Below are 27,553 nucleotides of genomic sequence, written 5' to 3' on the forward strand. Positions count from 1 at the left end.
GCCATGATATTTTTATCCACAGTTATCATACCGTCAGAATCTTATATCGGCCCATGTCTATTCTTGACAATGTGTGCTCATTTCCCTTTCATTTGTACATAAATTCACCACTAAATTTAGTGCTCACTGATGGGGCATGTACTCTTGGAGATTTGTACTTCTACATAGGGACATGCATACTAACATGCAAAGAGCCAGTTCAGAGATTAACAATTAAAAAACAGAGACAATAAAAGAAATAGGGGAAATTCAAAATATTTCAATTTCAATAATGCAAAACCAAAAAAATCCAATTTCCATATGCATATTAAATGGTGGAGGATATATTGAAGTTCAATATTATATAGAATATTGCAGCATACCTTATGTATAAAATTCTCATTATGCACATCATTTCACCAAATTAATTTAAAAACAAGCTGACCAAACACGCATCCAAAAACATATGTGATTTATTATTAAGCATCAAGACCTGAAAGCAGTTTCACTTGCATCCCCAAAGACAACATAACGCATATCATATCATATATTTTTATTTGATGCAATGTCGTCAACCAAGGCTATTTTCAAGACAAAAAAATCATAAATAAACAAACTAATACATATATTAGATACAATTTTTAACGTTAAAGGCTGATTTATACTTCTGCGTCAAACGCCGGCGTATGCTACGGCGCTGACGCATAGCCCTTCGCCGTGGCCGTCACTGACGTGCACTTTTCCGGATGGAAAGTTTTGTTTTGTGTTTACCTCATAGTTAAAGTTGTTGCACGTCCGCCGTTTCCTGCCTCAAAATGAGCGAGTTTGAGCCACTTGTACATCCCGGAAGTGTTCAGGAAAAGCAAAAAAGCAGCAAAAAAACTCGACACAGAGAAACATTTACACCTCACTGCCAACTAGCGTTTCGGAAGTGTTAATGCAGACCGACAGAGACAGCGCGCAGAAGTATAAATGCACAGCCACGCACGTTGCATGCGCCGTGGGTTACGGCGGTCACCTGACGCAGAAGTATAAATCAGGCTTAATACATGATAAAAATTTAACTTTTTTTATGACATTTGCAGAGGATCTCCTTGAGTGAGTTCATTTCATGAACAACCCTTCTGCAGTCGTTAAAAGCAGGACAGTCCACTAGAATGTGTTTGACAGCATAACACATTGCAATGTATCATTAAAGAACTCATCTTACCTTGAGTTTGAACTCCAGCTGCGGCAGGACGGACAGCAGTAAATGGTTGTCGATGTTGTAGAGCTCCAGGATCAGGTCAAACACATGCTCTGACAGATCGCTGACTGAAGTCTTTCCCAGCATCAGCACCTGGTTAAAAAACTGAGAGAAACCAACACCAGCATCAATCAGCACACCTCGCTGCATAGCCGTCTGACAGCAGTAGGATTACAGATTAATTTGAGGAAGCCTGTATTAGATCATAATAAAAAGTAAGTGGCTTCATCTATGAACGGGAGGAGCCGTCTCCAGCAGAGCGCAGATGTATGAATAGAAAGAAAAATCAGGCCGAGCTGATCTATTATAGTTATAGAGATGGATTCTCCTCTGGTAGGGATCTGTGCACTTATTTTCAGTATCTCTGGCACTTTTAATGAGCACTGCGGGGAATAAAGTTCACACAGTATAACAGCGCTGCACGCTCCTGCGGGTGTTCCTGATGAATGTGTTTAAGCTCAACATGCCGTTTGAGCGTGGAGAGACGCTCCTGATATCCGCTTAATGTTGCAAGCCTCAACGAGTTTTCGAAAGCAAAATGAATGGAGTCAAATCGTGGAGGTTCATTAGGGATTATTCATGATTTGAATGAACGAGGAGATCTTTTTTTCGTACCCTTGTAAGTCAGCATGATTTTACCAGAGAGAATATGGGGTAGGATGCACTTTCTATGCAAAGTTGACTAGGATAAATCTTGTTTACTCACGTTAGTGATGTACGGCTCTATGGCCTGAGCGGTCCTCTTCAGCAAGGCTTTGGCCAGATCGTATGCTTGCTTGTTGAGATTCTGTAAGAAAAGTTGGAGAAATTAAAAAAAGTAATGATTATTTGTGACGAAAGTCAGGAATCTCATGAAGATGAAGCTATTAAGCAGATATTTTTCTCATATTTTATCCTATTTAATTCAAAAATAAACACAAGAAAAAATAATATACAAACTGAGAAACTTACTTGAACATTAAAAAAACCCTATAGCTTAAACCTAAAACTCTCAAATAAAATTCAAATACATTTAACAAGCACACTCATTAAGCAAATGAGTTTGATTTATTTTTTTGTTTGTTTTCATTTTTATACAGCAAACAAAGCACAATTTATATCTTACAAAATGTTTTTTATTATTTTACAACCTTTTTTAAACTAAAACACACAGACCTAATGAAAAAATAACGATTTATAGTAATACAGTAGAAGTCAGAATTATTATCCCCCTTTTTAAATTTTTTCTCTTTTTTTAAATATTTCCCAAATGATGTTTAACAGAGCAAGGAAATTTCCACAGTATATCTGAAAATATTTTTTCTTCTGGAGAAAGTCTTATTTGCTTTTTTTCGGCTAGAATAAAAGCAGTTTTTTATTTTTTAAACATTTTAGGGACAAAATTATTAGCCCCTTTAAGCAATATTTTTCTCTTGATAGTCTACAGAACAAACCATCATTATACAGTAACTTGACTAATTATCCTTACCTGCCTAGTTAAACTAATTAACCTAGTTAAGCCTTTAAATGTCACTTTAAGGTGTATAGAAGTGTCTTGAAAAATATCTAGTCAAATATTATTTACTGTCATCATGGCAAACATAAAATTAATCCAATATTAGAAAAGAGTTATTAAAACGATTATGTTTAGAAATGTGTTGAAAAAAATCTTCTCTCTGGTAAACAGAAATTGGGGAAAAAATAAACAAGTGTTCTAATAATTCAGACTTTAATTGTACATAAGTAAAACTATTCATTACATTGATTGATAATATTTATTCCCAATATTAACTAAGTGTTGTATTTTAGAGCATTTTTGTTTGCATAAAACTACAAATATGTGTCAATTTCAGACATAAAATATGTTGTGATATTTGCTTTTTTACAACAAAACCAGTAGGGATGCTCTGATTGATCGGCCAAAGATCAGTATCGGCTGAATATCACATTTAATGACTCGATTGGTGCACGCAAATCTGGCCGATCTTGTGAACCCATCGCAAGTGTTTACAAGCAGAGGAAGAAGCATGTGCGCTCCAGTATATTATGCATAGTCTACCGGAGCCACAATATGTAGAAAGGTAAATGATGCGTGGGGCCGTGAGCCTTCTGTGTGCTCGTGTCACAACAAATATAAAATATAAACAGTTGCGGTGTGACCCATTTATACAGTCTATTGGCACGACCTGCGTGATGGTCTCTTTGTTGCAAGTGCAACCATTGTATTTCCAGTGCTATGACATGAGCGGAGCGATCGCGCCTATCTGGTGATTGATCTAACCTTTTAATGTCTCCCGAAAGCTTCGCGAGTCTCCCGCATATTTGTAGTGGCTCATTAATCTCGAAAAATTAGTTAAAATACCCAGAAATCATGGCGATGAGAGTGACTGAGCAAAAGAACAGATCGTAAGAGGCACAGGGATGTTCTAAGCATTCCATTTGTTATAAATGAATAGAGCAGTAAAAACATTGCGAGTGCAAATCCATCTCTCTCTCATTGAGCAATTTGCTGTCAATAGTTGCAGACGAGCTAAATTTTTGAATGATCTTGTATGTATTTAGGCCTTTTTACACATACAGTAACAACTGAAAGTTCAGTGTTTTTGACAATATTGCAAGTTTACTAAACGCTGGCAGGAATTATTAGCAAAATAAAACTTAAACAGTTAAACTTAAACAGTTAAATTTTTTAATGAATAGTTAATAATATAACTTCTTATAATATACTTAACATTACTGTATAGGCATGTTACTTTTTAGTAAAAAAGTAATGGATTTATAGGTGTGCATTTTAACTTCTTATGAATCAAATATGCACTTCAATCTTTTTCTGGATTGAGACATGTTAAATTCTTTTTCCATCATTTGCAATGTGTCCAAATTGCCTTGTTTGTAATTTTTCAAACCAATTTTTATATCCGTGTTATATTGTTTTCTGTAAAGCTGCTTCTGGCCATAACATGTCTATACTAAATGGTTAAAAGAGATGTGTTTACGGTATTATATGCAGCATCCTTAAATTATTCTCTTAGACAAGGAGAGGTCTCCGCTTAAGTATCATACTTAAAACTGTGCTTAATGCATTATAAAGCTTAAAGCATTAGGATCAGTACTCTGTATCGGCCGATAACCATGACAAGGAATCAGTACTTGGTATCGGCTGCAGATTTCCAAAGTTTTAACTTTGTTTAAACCCCCAACGTTTTAACTTTATTGTATGATATTAAAATTTGGCAGAAAAACCCCTTATTTACATCAACAATAAATGCTCTAAATCAGGGGTGGTCAACCCTATTCCTGGAGAGCCACCTTCCTGCAGATTTCGGTTGCAATCCATATCAAACACACCTGCCTGTAATTATCACGTGGTGTTCAGGTCCTAATAAATTGGTTCAGGTGTGTTTGATATGGGCAGCAATTGAAATCTGCAGGAAGTTGGCTCTCCAGGAACAGGGTTGACCACCCCTGCTCTACATGATTTTAGTATTTGAAATAAATGTTTTGAGACCTTTATAAAGTAAAAATTAACATAAATGCATAAATACACAATTAGCATGCATATTTTCCTCTCATTTGAATTCATTTGTTCTCTGTACCTTGTGTGCTGGAACCAGGTTAACCAGAACCGTATCCAGGAGCTCCTGTGATACAGAGTCGCCCTCACACACAATTGAGCTCATGAGATCCACCATATGCATGTGAACTTTCTGATTGTGTCCATTGCTAAAAGAAAACGAGAGAGAAAAAACATTGTAAAACTGACCTAACATCAGGTCCATCAGACGAATGAAAATGGGAAGAGCGTGCAATGAGGCAGAGAAAACAGAAACTCTTCTAGGTTTTTCCCATTTACACATGAGAGCAGATCGCTGCAGTGTCCCGCTCGTAGAGGACATTTCCGAATGACTGAACAACAGTGGCTGAGATAAATCGCCCCCCATATGCAGCCTTTATGGCGCACATGCAATGAAGGGTTTCCACCTGGGATTCGCACGCATCATTGTCATCTGACCGAATGCAGGGAAATAATATCGGAGAGCAGGAGGCTGACAGCTCATTAGGACATAACAAATAGGCTGCAGCTTCACATTTACATCTCAAATAGAAAACAGTAAAGCGAGGAGGTGCTTCACTGACTTACGACAATAGTTATTGCAGAATTCATCGTTGTACTTTCTAACTAAATGGCAGCTCTATTATAGCATTACTAAAAGCATTAGAGGGCACAGTTAATAACTACAATGAGTTTTGGGGATATAGAATTAGCCAATGCAGTGTCATAAATGTGTTTTATATATGGCAATTAAGCTTGTCATTAAGTCATTCTTAATGAGACCGATAATATAGTCGCAAAAACAATGCTACAGCTGATAGGACACTTTTCCATTGACAGGACAAACAATTTAAGGAGGATTGAACACTCTCCACTGTCTGGCAATGTTTATGTCCCTTCAGCCAGAGCAACATAGGGAGCTCAGCACAGATGCAAGTAAACAAGTGTATATGTAATTTAGACTATTGAAGTAATATCAATAAAAGCTTAGAGAAGTGAGAGACTCAATTTAACCCAATAAAACACTGAAAAGTGTTTTTGATATGCACCATTAGGACTGGCCGATAAAAATCGGTATCGGTATTTATTGACCGAAAACCATTGTAAATACTGATTAAAAAGAGTTTGCACCCACCACTCATGCTTGTTACTTCAGGTCAGAATAAAAACACACACGAAAATGAGTGCCGTATAGCAGCAGTGAGAAGATTGTAAATAAAAATGGATGTTAGGATGTCGCTTTTCGGTATCTTTTCTTGTGCATCCCAGCTATTAGCTCCCCATTTGAATGAGTTTTTAGCATAGTGGTAATGTAGTCATCCAACTTCACTATTTGTTATGTTGCAGTATGTATTTGAGTAATGATGGTTGGTTCCTTTACTTGAAATCTCAGATTTAATTATCATAACTTCTTTTGTTTACAGGGTTTGAGGTTTACTGTATCATTAATATTCATACCTTAACGTTTGCTTTGATTGTTTAGTATTTACCTTTTACTATTGCACACACTAAACTAAAATTATGTGGTAAAAAAATCCTGATATTCCTAAATGTATTATTTAAAAATATTCAAAAATTATCTATATCAATTGATATGAAACATGATATCGTGATCATTTGTTTGCAATATCGACCAGCCTGTTTATTTTAACTAAATAAATAAATTAAAGGGATGGTTTACCCAAAAATGAAACCTTACTTATCATTTATTCTCCCTCAATTCATTCCAAACCTTTATGAGTTTCCTTATCTGCTTAATGCAAAAATATATATTTTGAAGAATGTTGGAAACCGGTAACCATTGACTTTCATTGTTTTTTTTTTTCAATGATGGAAGTCAGTAATTACCAATTTCCAACATTCAATAATTACCAATTTCCAATATTCATTCATTCATTTTCTTTTCGGCTTAGTCCCTTTATTAATCCGGGGTCGCCACAGCGGAATAAACTGCCAACTTATCCAGCAATTTATTTTACGCTGTGGATTCCTTTCCAGCTGCAACCAATCTCTGGGAAACATCCACACACACACTCATTCCCACATATCCACCACGGACAATTTAACCTACCCAATTCACCTGTACCGCATGTGTAGAAACCGGAGCACCCGAAGAAAACCCACGCGAACGCAGGGAGAACATGCAAACTCAACACAGAAATGCCAACTGACCCAGCCGAGGCTCGAACCAGCAATCTTCTTGCTGTGAGGTGACAGCACTACCTACTGCTCCACTGCGTCGCCTTCCAAAATTTAATAATTAGCAATTTTCAACATGCGCTTAAACATAATTGTGTTGTTAAATGTAATTGTGTTGTTAATGGTGTTGTTTATATTTTTAGATTATATTATACATGTAATTGTATATATTGTAATTTCTTTTTTAAATTCTACTTTTTTAAACTATGTTATATGTTTGGCACCTAGGGTCAGAGAATAATGCAATTTCGATTCTCTGTATGTCCTGTATATGTGGTTAAATTGACAATAAAGCTGACTTTGACTTGAGTTTGATTCTTCAAAATATCTTCTTATCAACTCAAACATCTTAATCTCTATTTCAGAAGTCACCACAGCAAAATGAACCACCAACTATTCCGGCATGTTTTACTCAACAGTTGCACATCAAGCCACAAGCCAGTACTGGAAAAATAAAACACTGGGAAACCAAAACACCCGGAGGAAACCCATTCCAACACAGTGAGAACACGGTGAGAACAAGCAAACTCCACACAGCCACTGTGCCACCATATACATATAAATAAACATTTTCTTAAATATATGCATGCATGTGTCTATTTATATATGCAAAGTAAATATACACAGCGCACACACATATATTGGCAGAACAAACTTTTATTTTGGATTTCCTTTGATTAATCACGATTCATTTTTGCCCAGCACTAAATCACACACGAAAACAAGCCAAAAAAAGCTTATAATTGTGTGTATGTGTATATATATATATATATATACACACACACACACACACACACACGAAATGCCCTAGTGGACAAATATGAACAACAGACTCACTTTATCACTTGGAACAGCGTTCTGTAGAGCTGAGTAAAGATCTCATTGCTGTCCTCCAATTCAAAGCAGATGTTGTAGGATTTCACCCAAGCGATGTTCTAGAGAGCCAGAGGCAGAAAGACAAGGTCAGATGCTTGTTTTAAACCATTAGACCTTATTACGGTGTCTATTAGTTGGGTGCCATACCTCCAGTAGATAAAAATATCGATTAAACTGAGCACTCTTTGTGTCCTCCAAACCTTTCAGCTGCCGAGTTATGAACATGAAAATATCCTGAGTGAAAAACAAAAGAGCAGACAGTTTTAATAGTTTAAACACCTACGAAGGCAATGCATGAGAGACCACAGTGATATTTTGGTATTTTCCGCTGAACAATGAGCAACTGCTGCCTTCTGTTCAAATGATAGAAAACATGCACACATGAAACACCCACAAATGTTTTTATGTATTACAACACGAGCAAACATTGTAGGATTGTAATACTGCAATTACAACTGGCATTATGATGCATTTATATGCATCCTGTGCTTAATACATGCATTACCAAGGTCTGACACTTTTGACATCTTCCAGAAGCAGCTGAAGACATATTTGCAGAGTGCTTTCCATACAGCAAACGCTCTTTATTAAATGTGCAACAAAAACTTCTCTCTGTCTACTGAATTAATTATTATATAAACTTAAGTGTTGTTGAAATGCGCTAGCCAGACATGATTTAAATTTTTCCTATCTGAAATCATATGTTTTATGACTATCAGAGCAGAAGCAAAAGCTGCTGCTCTCCTAGTTTAAATTTTCCATAGTCTCTTTCCTCTTTCTATGAGCTTTTATTGCATAAACATTTATTAGTTTTAGATCGAAATATATAAAAAACACCCATATATGAGGAGTTCAGATGCAAAAGCCTCTAAATACCATCTAAAATTTTCTCCTAAAATGAGTAGTTAGCAGGTGCTTTGAGCACAAAACCGCAGACAGCAGTGCATGTCGGACAGTTTATCAAGCATGTACAGCTGGATTGCGACAATAGTTGTAAATGTGATATTTCATTAATCTTGTCTCTAACAACTCTTCTGACTTTTGAATCTATCAGGTAATGCGTCACAGCATCAGTACACTACTTCAGTCTTTCACTTTCACACTTTTACTTGTTAATTTTAGCAAAAACCTCAGATTCTGTTGGTCGGTTGCTGTTGGTTGTGCACCTTTTTTACCAATCAAGTTTGTCGACGCCATTATAACAACTCAGATCACTCTGCCTATTCATGTCAGAGCCCTGCGGAAAAAAAGTGATTGATGGGGCAATTTGTGTGTAACTTCTCTTTATTTATTTATGATTTGGTTATGGATAAAACAAACACCGTGTGGGTCAGGTAGTTAAAATGGTAGGGTATAAATAATTAATTCATTATGAATCAATTAATAATTCATAAGTAATTTACCGCCGCCTACGACGACAATGCCATCGTCCATCGCGATGTTTCACATTAGACATTGTACGATGCCAAATTGGTTGACATCCCCCAACCCTACTGTAAGTAATGGGTTATTTTATTGTTTTTCTCCTGTTGCGCTCAAAAAACAACCAAATGAACAGAGAAGGGTCTCCTGACCTAAGGTAAACTTCACACCTTTCTCTAAAATTCAGGAGGTAAAATATTGAGACTAAAGCATGATAAAATAACCAGAGAAGGGTCTGATGACCTTATGGTTAACTTTCTCCAAATTTCAGAAGATAGAATATTGACTCTAAATAATCACGCTGACACTACAAACCTCAAATTAGTTCATTGCAATCAGAAATAATGTGCATCTAGTTGAGAGAGATCAACTAGATGCACTATTCAACTGGATCATCTAGTTGAGGGCCTGATCAACTCTTCTCTCTTACCTAATAGGCTGACCTTTGTCCAGATTTTGACTATAAAGGTGAGTTTCTTGCTGAAATATTGCAAGCTCAGCCGTGAAATAAGTGCACATTGTCGGGCATTCTTGGATACACTTGTTGGTTTTCAAAAGTGACAGGCTACACAGTCTTTGAGGAGGAAAATAATGGCACATCACTTGAGGTGGTAAATACTTATATCAAATTGCTTGTGGTTTCATTATCTGTCTTTTAGTCATGTTATCCTTATTAATCATCTTTATTTTGCATTGTGATTTATGCAATTTAGTTGTATTTCGATTAATGACGTTCAAGAGTTAATTATTTATTATTGAATATTATTGTGATAATTGATATCAGCTGTGTGTACTAGCAATAAACAGTTTTGTTGCTTGATAAGTATGGTGTATGGTCCGTTATTGGTGCCTTCTCTTGTCGATTAGCACCACACTTGTTTCACTTGCATAAACACAAACCATACTAAAACCTTTTTGGTATGTTGAAACATTTTACATACTAAACATTTGGGGACATACTTAAACACCCATCATCTTGTCTTCAGTTATGTCATGCTAAAGCGAATGAAAATAACTTATTCATCACTATAGAAGTAAAATAAAAACGTAAAAATTACTGAGCCAACACTCAAGATTCTGAGGAAAAATGCTAATTTTAGAAGAATATCAAATGGCCTTTAGAAGTTTCTCCATCTAAACTCTTCATATGCACCTATAAAATATGATAAATGGAAAATGGATATAAGAGATATAATTAAACTTCAGGTGTAAATGGGTTGTGATCTAAACCAACTAAATTGCATTTTAAGTGTCACAACATCAGGGCCTAAAGTGTAACTACAGAAATGGTCTACATGTTCATAGTGCTTCTTTGAAATATGCAGGAACTAATGGTGAATTCAAGTGAGTAGATTTCGAGTTTTCCAACCTTAAGTTTATCAGGTGATGTGTACGGGGCCTCGGGGGCGTAGATGCGGAAAATATCCGCAAGACAGCAGGCCACTAGCAGTCTGACATCTTTGTCTGGATGTTTGAGGAAAAAATCCGAGGCAAGATGCAAGGCCAAGTTCAGATAGAGTTCCTTCTCCTCCTCGGAGTCCTGGTCCATGTCCATGAAGGTTTTCACCACCATCTGAATTTGAAAAGCACCACAGAGCCGTATGTCAGCCGCGCATCCAACCAACAGTGTGATGCAAGACACTCTAATAAAAACCACACTTTCCCTTGGCAGACTTGCTTAAAAATAGACATAAGTGACAAAGCCACGGAGGGAGGAAACGGTATCTACAAGCTGTAAAAACGTCTTGAAATATGAGCATATATCATTTCATTCTTTCTGCTAAAACCTCAGCTGAAGGTTTTAAGATGATCAAATTTTGGATAATGCTAATGTTAAAATAACTCTGCATCAATTTACCAACATACTTAATCAAGATATATATATATATATAATAAACATAGTTAGTTTATATTGCTTAATAACATAAAAACCTATAAAAAACAAAAATATACGACATAAACAAAAAACAAAAATTATAAACATAACATTATACAAGTGGTTAAAAACTGATAAAATGACTAAAACCATAAAAACTTACATTCAAAATATGAAACATTATAAAAAACAAGTTAATAATAATCATTTTGAAATAAAGCTGATATATGTATAGCAGTGCTTCCCACAGGTTTGAAATAAACTTGCGGTGGTAGCCAGATTGAAACACACCATTTACCAACATCACATAAATAGTTAACTATATGCAACAAACAAAACTATTTAATTTATCAATAATTTTATTTATTATGACATTGTTATACCCAGTTGCTTACAATTGCTTTGAGTAAAAAAAAAAAGAAAGAAATCCACTATTTCTCTAACTTTTATGCTATTCAGGAGCCATGTGCATCCACTGACAGGTAAAACCTGCTTCTCTCTCTCTCAAGTTCAAAGCTAACTTAAACACCAAAGCATTTTAAATATGCATATAAAATATACAGCAAATGAGAAATAAATGACAGAAAAGGGAATAGAACTAAAACAATTATAATAATCACAAGATTAAAAAGTGTAGATTATTTAAATAAGGCAAATGTGTCGATTAACCATTACTAATGGTGTACATATATTTGTGCAGCCATTCATTTAATCTTCTACGAGTATACAATTTTTTAAGTTCCAAAAAGGTGCGTCTCTGTGGGTCTGCAGAGCAAGTGAAACTGTCTGTGGGATTGTTGACAGGTCTCTCACTCACAGAGCTTCACACTCACAGAGCTTACAATGATCATATTGTGCAGATATTTTAAAAAGTGTAAAAGGATGATAATAACAGAAAAAAAAGTGTCAGTAAATGTACTTGGGGTGGCCGTTTATACCTAGGCTGCCCACTCAAGTTAAACCTATGTGTGGGAAGCACTGTATAGTAACACTTTACAATAACGTTGTTTCAGTTGAACAACACATTTGTGAAAAAACACATTTATTACAGTATTTGTTCATGTTAGGTAGTGCTAAAAAAAAGTGCTAAAATTAAATAAATTTTTATATATATATATATATATATATAAATTTATAAATATATATATATATATATATATATATATATATATAAACTGCTAAAACAGAAAACTAAATAAAAATAAAAACAATAATAATACAATAACAAGCTATAATAACTATATAGTTAATAATAACTATAATAAATCAAATAACAAAAATATCATAAATTAAATAAAATATTACAAACTTTTTTAATCTAAAGTTGTACATCTAAACGAAGAATTGTGTGTACAAGCATTCGTGGTTTCTTCTTGTGAATGACAGATTGCTGCTTACCTTCAGTCTCCGAACCATCTCCTCCTTGGAGATCTTATCGGAGATCTCCTTCACCCCCGGCGGGTAGGTGATTTTGCCATCCGTGGCTCGATTCTTGGAGTGAGCCATGCTCTCCAATCAGTGCTCGCTGTAAATGTGTATAAAAAAAACAGAAATGAACAATAAAATAATGAACAGGGAATTTCTATCAATCAATATTTTAGAAAAGAATGTGCTGTAAAAAAAAACTATCCAATGCACCCAGAATATGGATTTGACTAGAACCGCACTCAAAAACAAAATACAAAATGCAAAGCAACTGCAGGATGTTGTCCAAAAGTATCACCTCCTGTGGATGGTTAAATATATTGACAGCTCTAAAAAAAACATTTCAGAAAGAGCAGTCTCATGCATTTCAAAGCCACAGAGACATTTAATGTCAAATAAATGGCAGACTTTCAAATCAAGTTGATGCGCACAGAGGTTTTGCAGATTATCACACTGAAACACGACACCCACGTATGAACAGCAAGCAGACTAATCGAAGCAGACAAGTTAAACATGCAAATCAAAACAACTGCATAAGTGTCGCACGTTCTAGAGCTGTAATTCATAAAGTTATAAACAGCCCAATTAGACCCACTGGCGCAGCATTTAAATAAGTGCCCATGAAACACTTTGCCAAGCAAACTATTTTATCTGCATAAGAGGATATATTGAATGGTTTATTAAAATAGCAATACATCAGAGCTGCAGTGCACACATCTGTTACTGAAATTAGAAATACACAGGTAAAAAAAAAAAAGATCACTCATTTGCTTAGACATAACTGACAGTTTTTAATTCACAATCACCATTTTAGATGTTACCAAATGTTACTTTTTAAGATGTTCATCCGAACTGAAAGTACAGGCCTAAATCTAGGCTGTGTGCTGGTGGTTATAAAGCAAACCAAAAAACTGTCACCCTTTATTCACTGACAAGCAGGGCTGCACAATATTGAAAAAATCTGACATAAGAATGTTTTGTTTTTTAGCGATAAATATTGCGATATAATTAATTTCACTAGATGATTTAAACAGCTCTAATGATTACAATCATTTAGATAGATTGGGATCAATTATTTTTATGTGCAGTGTGTTTGCATGTATCAAAAATAAACAAGCATATATAATTACAATAGATTAGGACTGCATAATATTGGAAAAATTCAGCAATTGCAATATATAATATAATATAATATAATGTAATATAATATAATATATATATATGTATATATATATATTTTTTTTTGCATTATATATTGCGATATAAATAGAATCTCACCAGATGACTTATCATCTTTATTTGGAAAGAATTTATGATGTTATGTCAACTAGGATAAACCTTTTAGGGTCCCCAAACACATTTTCGTTGTGGTCTGTGCTACTTGCAGTGCATTTCAGTATTTGCACGTGTTGTGAGTATTTTCATGCAATAAAAAAAATTATATACACAACAAAAATAATGTTTTATAATTTCCTGAGTCTAACCATATTCAAGTACAGTAATTGAAGGATCAAAATAAAAATAATTAAATAAAAAGAAACATTGTTAAAGTCACAAATTGTACAATTTATTATGGCTGAATGCTTTTAAAACCATTATAGATTTCCAGGCATCAATAACACGTGCAAATAACGAATTATAATACAAACTCAACATTGCATACATCTTGCAATGTGTCTATTGTGAATTATCACATTGCGATATCGATGCTGAAACGATATATTGTGCAGACCTACAACAGATCAAAGATAAAAGTAAAATAAACAGCACTTTACAGTTTTCTGGAAAGTCTTGATGGTAATTCAGGTACAGAAATGGAACAATCAGACATAAAATAACACGGTCATCATTGTATAAATTATTTAAAAATAATAAAATCTCTATCTCCTTTAATCTTTAACAAATAATCTGATTCTGTGACTAATGTGGATGTGGATACACACATTCACATTGTGATATCTATGCTCGAACGATATATTGTGCATAGTACCTACTGACACTTTAAAACTTGCAGAATGGTAAATTGCCAAAATAAAATACAGGTTTTAGGCTTGAAATTAAAAAAAAAACGGAAATAGTAGCACTATATTTGTTAGTTTTACTATTTTAAAAATTTCAAATAACACTTATGTCTTATTTTAAATATAATGTTATTTTTTTGGACAACTCGATATTGAAAAAGTTTGACATTGCATTATTTAGTTTTCCTGCAATAAATATAGCTATATAAATTCCATTTTAACAGATTACTTTAATAACTCTATTTAGAAATAATAACTGATTTATTTAGTTTGATTATCATTTGCATTAAATTTGATAAACAAATTAATAAATACAACTGATCAAAGATACAAGTGAAATAAACAGTGCTTAACAATTTTCTTTGGAGTTTTAATAATCAAATGTAAATAGCACTGTATAGTCTTCATCATAATTATAATTCTATAAATTTAACCTTCATTTAGTTACAAACTATAACATTTTCTCGTCTCTGAATGCTTTAAACTCTCCTCAAATCCCCACACAATCACAGGCCTTAAAAAAACAAATGCAAATGATACAATTGTACACTATTGAGGCTATACTTTGCAACTGTGGCTCCTGGTGAAAATACCAACTTAACATTGCAGATCATGCAATGCGAATATTAATGCTGAAACAATTTATTGTGCAGCCCTAATATTTTTATTAGCCTTTTTTCTTGTTTATTATTTCTTAAAACAAAGTAAAGTTCAACAATATGATAATTCATAACTTTATTTCTAATTAAATGCAGCAGAACTTGCAACCATAGTTTAGCTCACAGTGATTTTGGGAAATACACCTAAGAAATGGACGGTGTTTTAGAGAAAACCATTTTCAATCAACATAGAATTTGAATGAAAGATGAGCTATCATTATTATACACAGACAATTTATGTTTGTTTTTATTTTCTTTACAAAATCATGTCACGTTGTGATACTGTCACTTTCCTCTGATAAAAGTGGACCAAAACATTAATAAATTAAAGTTCCCTGACTGTGTAAAGTACATCTCAGCATAAATGTATGGAAGAAGGGATTCTGGTCTATTCATGATAAATTTGAAAAAGCTTGTAGTCGACTCTCTAGAGGTGGAGCTTCAAGAAATGAATGGAGAAATCTGACACACAGGGAAAGCGGTCTATCTTTTTGTCTGGACGATGGTGAGGTCAAAACATTTATCATTAAAATTCAACATTGTTTACAATAAGATCTAAATGTCTGGGTTTTTAAGATTGCTTACAAAGAAAAAAATTATTTTATAATAAATAAAATTAATAAAAATGTAAAACATACATTTCAAAATAGTTGAGTTAGCTATTAAATAGTTATTGCTCTCATCATTTAATGTAAAATATATATTGATTATATATTTTATCTAACCTGTTTTTCTATAATTCTAAAAAATAAAGTAATAACACAAATATTACCATATTTTATTAAAGATTTTGGTAATGACAAATTGGTAAAACCAAGCAGTTTTAAGGAGAGTGGTTAAATATAAAGATTTAAAATCAACAACGAATTAGTAATTTGGGGATGCAGTGATTGTCGTTTAATGTCATCAAATCATAAATATTTTGTTTTTGTTTTCATAAACTAGCCGTAGAGACTTAAATACATTAAATAAATAATGGCACATTTTCATTTTATACACAAATAAAAGAATGTACATACTCTAGTGCAAATAAAACTACATTGTATAGGTCATACTGAATACATAACTGTGTGGCTACATAAAAGACTAAAACAAAACACGAATTTCATGGGGTCTTGAAATGAATAAATGAATGAATGAATGAATGAATCTTCAAGCTGCATTTTTCCTTAGAGCAATTCATAAACTTACAACCCAGCACAATTTTGCAAGAAATTAATAATGCAAGCTAAAGCGAAAATAGCTGTCATTTCTAAGCAGGATCAAGTGTGTTTTACACTCCCTTCAAACACCAAACACATATTTCACAACACCTTAATACAAGCTATCAGTAAACAAAGCAACGCGTTTACAAACACCATCACAGCCTTATAATGATTTTGCATGGGGGGGAAGAGAGGTTTACACTGACAGCAGGTTGACTTTCCCAACTGACGTCTTTGTACCACTTCACAGCTTCAAGACAGCCACATCCAGAACAAAACACAGTCGTGATCACACAACAGCTGTCATTTTATGCCTATGACAGTGGTTTATCCCACAGAAAACCAGATTACACCCCTAAGGGGGTGTTTACAAGCTAAAATACATTGTAAGCTTCTCCGTTACTATCTAGATCCGATGCACTACGGCTCGTACGATCTCAACATGCAATGGGACAAATGAAACCGAATGCAAAATGCATTACTACAGTCTCAATTGATGTGTTGAATCAGACTTTAAAATAACGTTAACGTTAGGTTGAAGCGGTTTACGAGCAGCTATGCTAAGCTAACAAGGCTAAAACACAAACACACACACACTCGGATGTATGTGCACATACACGAGGCATCAAAGAAGCGCACGACCGTAATTTCCAATGAAAACCACCACGAAAACACTCGTTTCACACAAACCAACAACGACTGTCATTGCAATTCGGGTTTTACATAAAGAATGGACAGATTTTGGGGGGAAAGGCTGAGAGTGAGAGTCTCTCGCATGGGTTAACAAGAGAATAGACAAGCAACCGCCGAAAATTACAAAAGCACCTCCGGAAACAGCCAGGAAATAATAATCCCTGTTAAAGACATACAAATCGGAGCGGTTTTGACCTCGCGTGCGGTTTACTTCCAAACAGACGTTTACCTTTTTGGAAAAAGTGCGCGCTCCACTCGCTTCTCCACCGCTGTGATCCTCCTGTCGGCTTCAAAATGGCGCCAATTTGTCCCTATCTGCACCAGTCAGTGCAGCTCTGCTCAACACAGACGCTTCTCCCTCCTCCTCCACTCGCGGTTATTTATTTAACAGCATAACTGCGTGCTTTGAGATTATATTGGCAGTTTTGCTGTTAGAAACAGAAACAAGTTGCTGTAATAGTGACGGAAATGGCTTGTGTAAAAGCGAGCGTTTGTGTGGAGTCGCGGGCAGGTTGGAGTGTGGTGTAACAGCGACTCCTACAGGACATGAGAAGAATAACAGCCAGTCTCCGCCTTCATTTGACAGGTATGCGCTGCTGCAAGAGAGATGTTATTCCCAAATAAACAAGTGTTACTTTGGTATTAAATAATAATTTACGGTTTGTTTTTATTTTTAGATCATCAGTTTTAACTTTAATTTATATTTATTTACAGTTTTAGATTTTATTTTAGTTTTGATTAAATGAAAATAAACCAAAAATGTATTTATTGATTCATTCATTCATTCATTCATTCAATTAATGTTTATTTTTAAGTAACAAATTATTTAAGTTTTATTGTTGTGCACTTTGATAATCCTACTCAAAAGGAATAATAGAAATGTAAAATTGTAATGATAATTGCTAATAAAGCTGATATATAGTTAAAGTCAGAATTATTAGACCCCTGTTTAATTTTTCTCCAATTTCTGTTTAACGGTGAGAAGATTTTTTCAACACATTTCTAGACTTTATAAATTTTAATAAAGTTTTAATAACTAATAACTGATTTATTTTATCTTTGCCATGATGACAGTAAATAATATTTGACTAGATATTTTTCAAGACACTTCTATACAGCTTAAAGTGACATTTAAAGGCTTAACTTAGGTTAACTAGGCAGGTCAGGGTAATTAGTCAAGTTATTGTATAGCGATGGTTTGTTCAGTAGACTATCAAGAAAAAAATATATAGATTAAAGGGGCTAATAATTGTGACCTTAAATGTTTTTTTTAAATTAAAAAATGCTTTTTTTCTCGCTGAAATAAAACAAATAAGACTTTCCCCAAAAGAAAAATGCTATCAGACATACTGTAAATTTCCTTGCTCTATTGAACATAATTTGGGAAATAAAAAAAAACAACCAATGTTATAAATGTCACAACTTCAATTTAAAATGGCCCAAAATTAGAAATGTATTGCACCATAAAAAAAAAAAAAAAAAACTTACAAAAATTTCTGTACAAAAAAATTTACTTACAAAAATAACCAGCGTTTTCTATAAAATAAAAATGTTATTAAAGTTTCTATATATTTATTTAATAAATGATTGATTCATTCCGTTTATGATTTTTTAAAGTCACAACATTTATTTAATGTTTAACTTTAATAACCCTAATGACTTACAGATATCGAAAACTCTTAGTTTGGTTATCGTAAGAAATTCTTTAAATGAACCTATTTAATTTAAATAAATTTACATAAACAACCAAATAAACAAAATAAATGTAAATATTCTGCAACATAATTTCTTTATAATAATTATATACAATATTAATATAATTCATTCATTTTCTTGTCGGCTTAGTCCCTTTATTAATCCGGGGTCGCCACAGCGGAATGAACCGCCAACTTATCCAGCAAGTTTTTACGCAGCGGATGCCCTTCCGGCCGCAAACCATCTCTGGGAAACATCCACACACACATTCACACACACACACTCATACACTACTGACAATTTAGCCTACCCAATTCACCTGTACCGCATGTCTTTGGACTGTGGGGGAAACCGGAGCACCCGGAGGAAACCCACGCTAAGGCAGGTAGAACATGCAAACTCCACACAGAGACGCCAACTGAGCCGAGGTTTGAACCAGCAACCTAGCAACCTTCTAGCTGTGAGGCGACAGCACTACCTACTGCGCCACTGCCTCGCCCATAATAATATAATAAGTAATAATAATAATATGGGACAGCAAGTGGCGCAGTGGGTAGCACAGTCGCTGGTTCGAACCCTGGCTATGTCAGTTGGTATTTCTGTGTGGAGTTTGCATGTTTTCCCCATGTTGGCATGTGTTTTCTCTGGGAGCTACGGTTTCCCCAACAGTCCAGGACATGCGGTACAGGAGAATTGGGTAAGCTAAATTGGCCGTAGTGTATGTGAGTGTCTGCAAGATTGTATGGGTGTTTCCCATTGTTGGGTTGCAGATGCGTAAAATTAGCAACTGCGTAAAACATGTGCTGGATAAGTTGTTGGTTCATTCCTCTGAGGTGACCCCTTATTAATAAAGAGACTAAGCTGAAAAGAAAATTAATAAATAATAATAATATTAAACTTATAATCATTTTAACCAACCAACATTATAAATGTCAAAACTTTAATGAAATAAAAATGAACCAAATGTAAAAATGATGCAAAAAAGATTTATTAACATCATAAAAACACATTTATTTACAAAAATAACCTGTATTGAATAAAAATTGGCATGTTCCCCACATGAGCCATCAACAACATACAGCACCAGCAATATTTCTAAAACACAAACCCTGAGATTAGATTAGCATCCAGTAGATTGAGCGGCTGGTCCTTTCAAAATAAACAAACAAACAAAACGTAATGCCTTAAATACAGCTAAAGATTCTAATTCAGCATGGCACTACAGATGTGGTTTTATCATCTAATCATGAATCTCAGCACATAATATACATTACATGCCTGTCTAAAATCAAACGCTTAATCAAACTCTTAATCTACCAATGTTCTACGCTTATCAATGTGGACGGTTTACATTTGTCATTATATATTACAAAAAAAAAAAAAACATTTTTATATGCAAACTAAGTGTACAGGAAATATAAAAGAAAGTGTAATGATTACAACGAACATCAAACAGAAGATTTTTGAAATATTTTTGCTATTTCATTGTCATTAAAACAACTTCATCTGCATCAACATGTTTTAAAATGCAAAGCTAGATATCATCAGTTCTGTGTTAATGGGGTTTGCTTTTATGCGGAGGCACGACAGAATTCATCACAATATCAACATTCATCGGCCGCTCGAACCCATCCAGCATCTTTGCTATCGTATCTCGAGGGACGCCGTGCTTGTTCCTCCTGTTGATTAAATTAATAGACAGGAAATTACCAGGATATTCAAGCTCTTTTCAAGCGCTACACAAAGCCGGTGGCAAATAAAAACAAAGAAAAGAATTAATCCGACCAGAGTTAGTTTATATTCATGGGGATATAAAAGATACGCACTGATCCTGCACCATAAAACATTTCATCCACTTAAACACGGCTGAATTCTGAAGCTCTGTTCCATACGCCAAAAACCTGATCCAAAGTCAATAATTTTTCCCACTCTGTGATTTATTAACGTCTCTGAGTTCTTTGCTTAACACGAGAACCAAAACTGTTAACAGACTTACTTTTCCAACTGGGCGGGATCACATTTCCAAGGGGTATCTGGCTCAAGAAAGTCCACTCTGTATCCGTTCTCTAAAGCCTGGGTGAAATAAAATGCATGAATGCAAATGTATTACTAATTAGCAGAATATGCTGACTTTTTTTTTGCAGTTGCTGTGCAGAATTTTCTACAAAAATCTGTGGGTTTATGTGGAATGATTTTGAAAGTATAGTAATTTAAATGTAATAAAAAATAAAAACTTTTTAATTTTTATTTAAGGTTTACAATGTATACACACACACACACACACACACACAGACACAGACACACACACACACAGACACAGACACACACACACACACACACACACACACACACACACACACACACACACACACACACACACACACACACACACACACACACACACACACACACACACACACACACACACACACACACACACACACACACACACACACACACACACACAGTTGAAGTCAGAATTATTAGCCCCCTTTGATTTTTTTTTTTTTCTCTTTTTTTAAATATTTCCCAAATGATGTTTAACAGATTCAGGAAATTTTCACAGTATGTCTGATAATATTTTTTCTTCTGGAGAAAGTCTTATTTGTTATAATTCGACAAGAATAAAACCAGTTTTTGATTTTGTAAACACCATTTTAAGGACAAAATTATCAGCCCCTTTAGGCAAATTGTTTTTCCGATAGTCTACAGAACAAACCATCGTTATACAATAACTTGCCTAATTACCCTATCCTGCCTAGTTAACCTTAACAACCTAGTTAAGCCTTTAAAATGTCACTTTAAAGTGTAAAGAAGTGTCTTGAAGAATATCTAGTAAAATGATATGTACTGTCATCATGGCAAAGATAAAATAAATCAGTTATTAGAAATGAGTTATTAAATCTATTATGTTTAGAAATGTGATGTAAAACTTTTCTCTCCATTAAACAGAAAACTGTTTTTTTTTTTTTTTTAAAGTCGGTTGCTATGATATTCATTCATTTTCTTTTTGGCTTAATCCCCTTATTAATCTGGGGTCGCCACAGCGGAATGAACCGCCAACTTATCCAGCATATGTTTTACGCAGCGGATGCCCTTCCAGCTGCAACCCATCACTGGAGAACAACCATACACTCTCATTCACACACATACACTACGGCCAATTTAGCTTACCCAATTTACCTATAGGGCATGTCTTTAGACTGTGGGGGAAACCAGAGCACCCAGAGGAAACCCATGCCAACACTGGCAGAACATGGAACTCCAAACAGAAATGCCAACTGGGCCAGCCAAGGCTCAAACCAGTGACCTTCTTGCTGTGAGGCGAGAGCCCTACGGTTGCTATGATATGAAAACAGGAAATATACAGCAATGTAAACTCACCAATTCAACATAAGGCTTCATCTCCCAGGCTTTCACATTAGTGTTGTCAATGATCACAGGTGAGCAGCCATCCAGCATCGCCTGTTCAGCTGACAAAAAAGACCAAACCAAAAATAATCAGCATCAAGGGCGGATGGAGAGAAATTACTTCATGATCCTCTCAAAACATTCAAAGTACAAAATAATATGTGTCCGCCTTTGAAACTGTCTGAATAATTAGGAAACATAAAAATGTTATTATATAAATCTGTACATTAATATTTTTTTCTCAATTTCTTATTTGTATTCTTATTTAGTAATTTTCATAATACAAATTAAACACTGAACGTAATATTAACTAAACTTAAAGTCTAAAAAACAGGATTATTTATGTAAATATATAGAACTTGGTTATATATCTATAATATGTTTATCTTTAATTTGGGCTTTAACCTAACTTGGACACATTTTTTTAAGAATCACTTGTGTTGCATTACCTGTTTGATATAACTATGTAATATAAAAAACAAATATGAACTGGATATTTTGTCAAAAGAGTCACTTCTCACAAATGTTAAATAATAATACATGTTATATAACCATGTAATATAAATACATAATATAAAAAGAATGCATATACAAGATAAATAAATAAGAACAGTATATGGTGTTGAAATATAACCTGGACATTTTTTTTCTTAAGCACCAATAATACCACATTATGTATTTGAATTAACTATGCAATAATACAGGGGTCACCAATCTCGGTCCTGGAGGGCCGGTGTCCCTGCAGGGTTTAGCTCCACCTTGCCTCAACACATCTGCCTGGATGTTTCAAGTATACCTACTGTAGTAAGACCTTGATTAGCTAGTTCAGGTGTGTTTGATTATGGTTGGAGCTAAAATCTGCAGGACACCGGCCCTCCAGGAACAAGTTTGGTGATCCCTGCAATTATATATATATAAATTAAAAAAAAAAAAAATTAGCATATTGTGATGAAGTTCATTATTTTCTTTAATGTACTGATAAACATTAGACTTTCATAGATTTTAGATTCATTACACACAACTGAAGTTCAAGCCTTTTATTGTTTTAATATTGATGATTTTGGCATACAGCTCATGAAAACCCAAATTTCCTATCTCAAAAAATTAGCATATCATGAAAAGGTTCTCTAAACCTTTTAGCTATTAATCTAATCATCTGAACCAACTAATTAACTCTAAACACCTGCAAAAAATTCCTGAGGCTTTTAAAAACTCCCAGCCTGGTTCATTACTCAAAACTGCAATCATGGGTAAGACTGCCGACCTGACTGCTGTCCAGAGGGCCATCATTGACACTCTCAAGCAAGATGGACGAATGAACGAATAGGCTGTTCCCAGAGTGCTGTATCAAGGCACCTCAGTCGGAAGTCTGTGGGAAGGAAAAAGTGTGGCCGAAAACACTGCACAACGAGAAGAGGTGACCAAACCCCGAGGAAGATTGTGGAGAAGGACCAATTCCAGACCTTGGGGGACCTGCGGAAGCAGTGGACTGAGTCTGGAGTAGAAACATCCAGAGCCACCGTGTACAGGCGTGTGCAGGAAATGGGCTACAGGTGCCGCATTCCCCAGGTCAAGCCACTTTTGAACCAGAAACAGCGGCAGAAGCGCCTGACCTGGGCTACAGAGAAGCAGCACTGGACTGTTGCTCAGTGGTCCAAAGTACTTTTTTCGGATGAAAGCAAATTTTGCATGTCATTCGGAAATCAAGGTGCCAGAGTCTGGAGGAAGACTGAGGAGAGGGAAATGCCAAAATGCCTGAAGTCCAGTGTCAAGTACCCACAGTCAGTGATGGTCTGGGGTGCTATGTCAGCTGCTGGTGTTGGTCAACTGTGTTTTATCAAGGGCAGGGTCAATGCAGCTAGCTATCTGGAGATTTTGGAGCACTTCATGCTTCCATCTACTGAAAAACTTTATGGAGATGAACATTTCATTTTTCAGCATGAACTGGCACCTGCTCACAGTGCCAAAACCACTGGTAAATGGTTTACTGACCATGTTATTATTGTGCTCAATTGGCCTGCCAACTCTCCTGACCTGAACCCCATAGAGAATCTGTGGGATATTGTGAAGAGAAAGTTGAGAGACACAAGACCCAACACTCTGAATGAGCTTAAGGCCGCTATCGAAGCATCCTGGGCCTTCATAACACCTCAGCAGTGCCACAGGCTGATTGCCTCCATGCCACGCCGCATTGAAGCAGTCGTTTCTGCAAAAGGATTCCTGACCAAGTATTAAGAGCATAACTGAACCTAATTATTTGAAGGTTGACTTTTTTTTTGTATTAAAAACACTTTTCTTTTATTGGTCGGATGAAATATGCTAATTTTTTGAGATAGGAAATTTGGGTTTTCATGAGCTGTATGCCAAAATCATCAATATTAAAACAATAAAAGGCTTGAACTTACTTCAGTTGTGTATAATGAATCTAAAATATATGAAAGCCTAATGTTTATCAGTACATTACAGAAAATAATGAACTTCATCACAATATGCTAATTTTTTGAAAAGGACCTGTATACACACAAACACACACACACACACACAGTTGAAGTCAGAATTATTGGCCGCCCTTTGAACTATTATTATTTTTTCAATATTTCCCAAATGATGTTTACAGAACAAACCATCGTTATAAAATAACTTGCCTAATTACCCTAACCTGCCTAGTTAAGCCTTTAAATGTCACTATAAGCTGTATAGAAGTGTCTTGAGAATTATCTAGTAAAATATTATTTACTGTTATCATGGCAAAGATAAAATAAATCAGTTATTAGAAATGAGTTAATAAAACTATTATGTCTAGAAATATGTCTCTCTGTTAAACAGACATTGGGGGAAAAATAAATGGGGCTAATAATTCAGGGGGGCTAATAGTTCTGACTTTAACTGTTTACACATATATAAACATTATAAATAAAAACATATAACAAATAAACTTATGCTCACCTCTCTTCTGATTCCAGTCGTGTGCATCCCCAAGGAGAGCAGAATCAAATGCATATCTGTTGTCTTGGAAAAAGTAGTCATCTGTGCTCAGTACCACTCCATTGGGACCAGTGGACAGGAGCTCTCTGAGCAACACATACAATATTATCAGCACTTCTCCAATCAACATGAGCACTGCTTGTGCTTCTTCAGTAGCCAGTTAAATCAAACATCTCACCACTGATTTGCTTCTCAAACATCAATGAGGCCAATAAAATACAAGATTATTTTAATAAACATATTTGTTAACTGAAATAAAAACAAATGAGTAACTAAAAAATACAAACTGAAATAAAAAAAATAATTAGCAAAAATATTTGATTGTTTTCAGATTTAATAAGCACTTATGCTGTTATGGAAAATCTCACCTGCGGCTGTTGGTGCTTTTACAGCCAAACATTCTATTTACAAAAAACCCTAAAACATCTGTTCTGTCATTTCTTCATTCACAAAAATATTAACTAGACATGTTTAACTGCATGTTATCTTTCACATTTAGACGTCTGTCTGAATTCTTTATCATTTTTACTGATATGTTATACATTTAGCTGCATGTGGTTTTGGGTTCAGTGTTTAGTCAATCAATCATTTTGTTATATTTTTTATTACTAAAAGGTTTGCACAAGAGTTAATGTAATCCGTGCAAAATACTAAACACTGGATGACAAAGTCAGGAAAGAATTAGCAGCATCAAGAGTGGAAGGAGAGAAATAACTTAATGGTCTTTCTCAAAACATTTTAAGTTCAAAATAATACGTTTCCATACTTGAAACTGTCTGAATAGTTAGGAAACCGGTAAAGAAAACGCCCTGGTTATATCAAATCATTTGTTTCAGTGTACTATGCCAAACAATAAACTTTGCTTTGGTCGAGAATGGATGTGTTCTGCAAACTCTGTAAAACTAGAATTACTGAAACTGAAAGTTAAGTTGAAGGTTAGTTTTTTTTTATTGTATTTTTTAGGGATGCTTTGAACGATTGGCCGGGAATCGGTATTGGCCGATAATCACATTTTATAATTCGATTTTTTGAAATTGTTGCTAATTTATAACCGATTCCCGGCCAATCGGAATCAGTCAATTCCTTTGTCTTCATGCTTGGTTTGTACACTGACATGCACTGTCAACCCTGGGACCTTATATAGACAGGTGTATGCCTTTTCAAATCATGCCCAATTAACTGAATTTACCACAGGCAAACTCCAATTAAGCTGCTGAAACATCCCAAGAATGATCAATGGAAACAGAATGTACCTGAGCTCAATTTAGAGCTTTACAGCAAAGGCTGTGAATACTTATATACATGTGATTTTTCAGGTTTTATTTTTAATAAATTTTCAAAAATTAATTTTTTTTTTTTTACATTGTCATTATGGGGTATTGTGGGTAGAATTCAGAGGAAATAAATTAATTTAATCCATTTTGGAATTAGGCTGTAAAATAAAAAAAATGGGAAAAAGTGAAGCGCTATGAAAATGCACTGTAGGAGACATGTTTAAGGGATTGTATGTAACATATCATTTAATCTCTTAGGAAAGGAGAGATCTCCACACAAGTATCATACCTAGTGGGAAAATGTGCTTTCTGCAATGTTAAAGTCATATAAAGCTTGAAGCATCAGAATAGGTACTCTGTATCAGCCGATCACCATGACAAGGAATCAGTACTCTGTATCGGCTCCAAAAATCCTAATCAGAGCATCCTTAGTATTATGTTTCATTTTTGTTTTTTTTTAAATTATGTACTTATTTTATTTATCTATTATTATTTTACTTTATTATGTATTGCTTTTAAAGTTTATAAAATGTTTGTTGGATCAAATTTGAAAGTCAATATGTTTGAATGTTTAAAAAAGTAAAAAAAGAAAGGTTATTGCAAAATCAACACCATCATCACATATTTTTCCAGTGTTATGCAGCTATTGAGGTAAAGTTGGTTTTATATTCGCATATTCGTCCAGAGATAACATTGTGATGTGCTCCCTATATGGTTTACCAAGGTAATTTGAATATTCGGTCTGAAATGTAAGTATGTGTTCAAAACAACATTAGCACTATTTATCTGACTGTGAACAATGCTGTACTTTGATAGTCATTGGCTGCTAATATGATTTCCCTATTTAGTATTTGCAAAGAATACTTTTCTGAAATTGAATTATTAAGAGGAAAGTCTGAATGTGTGAATACAAACCCAACTTTACCTCAATCGTGCAGATACTACTTAATACAATGTATACTGATACACACCTGGCCAGAGTGGATTTCCCAGATCCTGGGACTCCCCTCAACAATACGAGCACCAAAGCATTATGAATATCATACTGCTGATAT

General features: G+C 34.6%; 2 protein-coding genes and 1 long non-coding RNA gene across 3 annotated transcripts in view; 1 reads left to right on the forward strand and 2 right to left on the reverse strand.

Moving 5' to 3' along the window:
* The window catches only part of pds5b (PDS5 cohesin associated factor B), a 63,132-nt gene extending 45,478 nt beyond the window's left edge, over nucleotides 1-17,654 (reverse strand). The window contains exons 1-8 of the mRNA XM_688861.9: nucleotides 17,363-17,654; nucleotides 12,529-12,655; nucleotides 10,624-10,827; nucleotides 7,980-8,066; nucleotides 7,794-7,891; nucleotides 4,801-4,927; nucleotides 1,932-2,012; nucleotides 1,190-1,330 (exon numbers count right to left, since the gene is read on the reverse strand). Of these exons, the coding sequence (XP_693953.2) occupies nucleotides 1,190-1,330; nucleotides 1,932-2,012; nucleotides 4,801-4,927; nucleotides 7,794-7,891; nucleotides 7,980-8,066; nucleotides 10,624-10,827; nucleotides 12,529-12,636 (846 nt within the window). The 5' untranslated portion in view covers nucleotides 12,637-12,655; nucleotides 17,363-17,654. The remainder of the gene's footprint in view (nucleotides 1-1,189; nucleotides 1,331-1,931; nucleotides 2,013-4,800; nucleotides 4,928-7,793; nucleotides 7,892-7,979; nucleotides 8,067-10,623; nucleotides 10,828-12,528; nucleotides 12,656-17,362) is intronic.
* On the forward strand, nucleotides 13,888-17,428 carry LOC141377879 (uncharacterized). Its single transcript, XR_012390977.1, has 2 exons — nucleotides 13,888-15,728; nucleotides 16,057-17,428. It is a non-coding gene; the product is annotated as an uncharacterized lncRNA (long non-coding RNA).
* A 2,140-nt stretch (nucleotides 17,655-19,794) lies between the features above and the next one.
* n4bp2l2 (NEDD4 binding protein 2-like 2) overlaps nucleotides 19,795-27,553 on the reverse strand; it is a 9,038-nt gene continuing 1,279 nt past the window's right edge. The window contains exons 2-6 of the mRNA XM_688657.9: nucleotides 27,470-27,553; nucleotides 25,186-25,310; nucleotides 22,213-22,301; nucleotides 20,825-20,901; nucleotides 19,795-20,507 (exon numbers count right to left, since the gene is read on the reverse strand). The exon at nucleotides 27,470-27,553 is cut by the window's right edge and continues 854 nt beyond it. Coding sequence (XP_693749.2) covers nucleotides 20,384-20,507; nucleotides 20,825-20,901; nucleotides 22,213-22,301; nucleotides 25,186-25,310; nucleotides 27,470-27,553 — 499 coding nt within the window. The 3' untranslated portion in view covers nucleotides 19,795-20,383. The remainder of the gene's footprint in view (nucleotides 20,508-20,824; nucleotides 20,902-22,212; nucleotides 22,302-25,185; nucleotides 25,311-27,469) is intronic.

The sequence above is a fragment of the Danio rerio genome, chromosome 15 (assembly GCF_049306965.1).
Source record: "Danio rerio strain Tuebingen ecotype United States chromosome 15, GRCz12tu, whole genome shotgun sequence".
Lineage (NCBI taxonomy): Eukaryota > Metazoa > Chordata > Actinopteri > Cypriniformes > Danionidae > Danio > Danio rerio.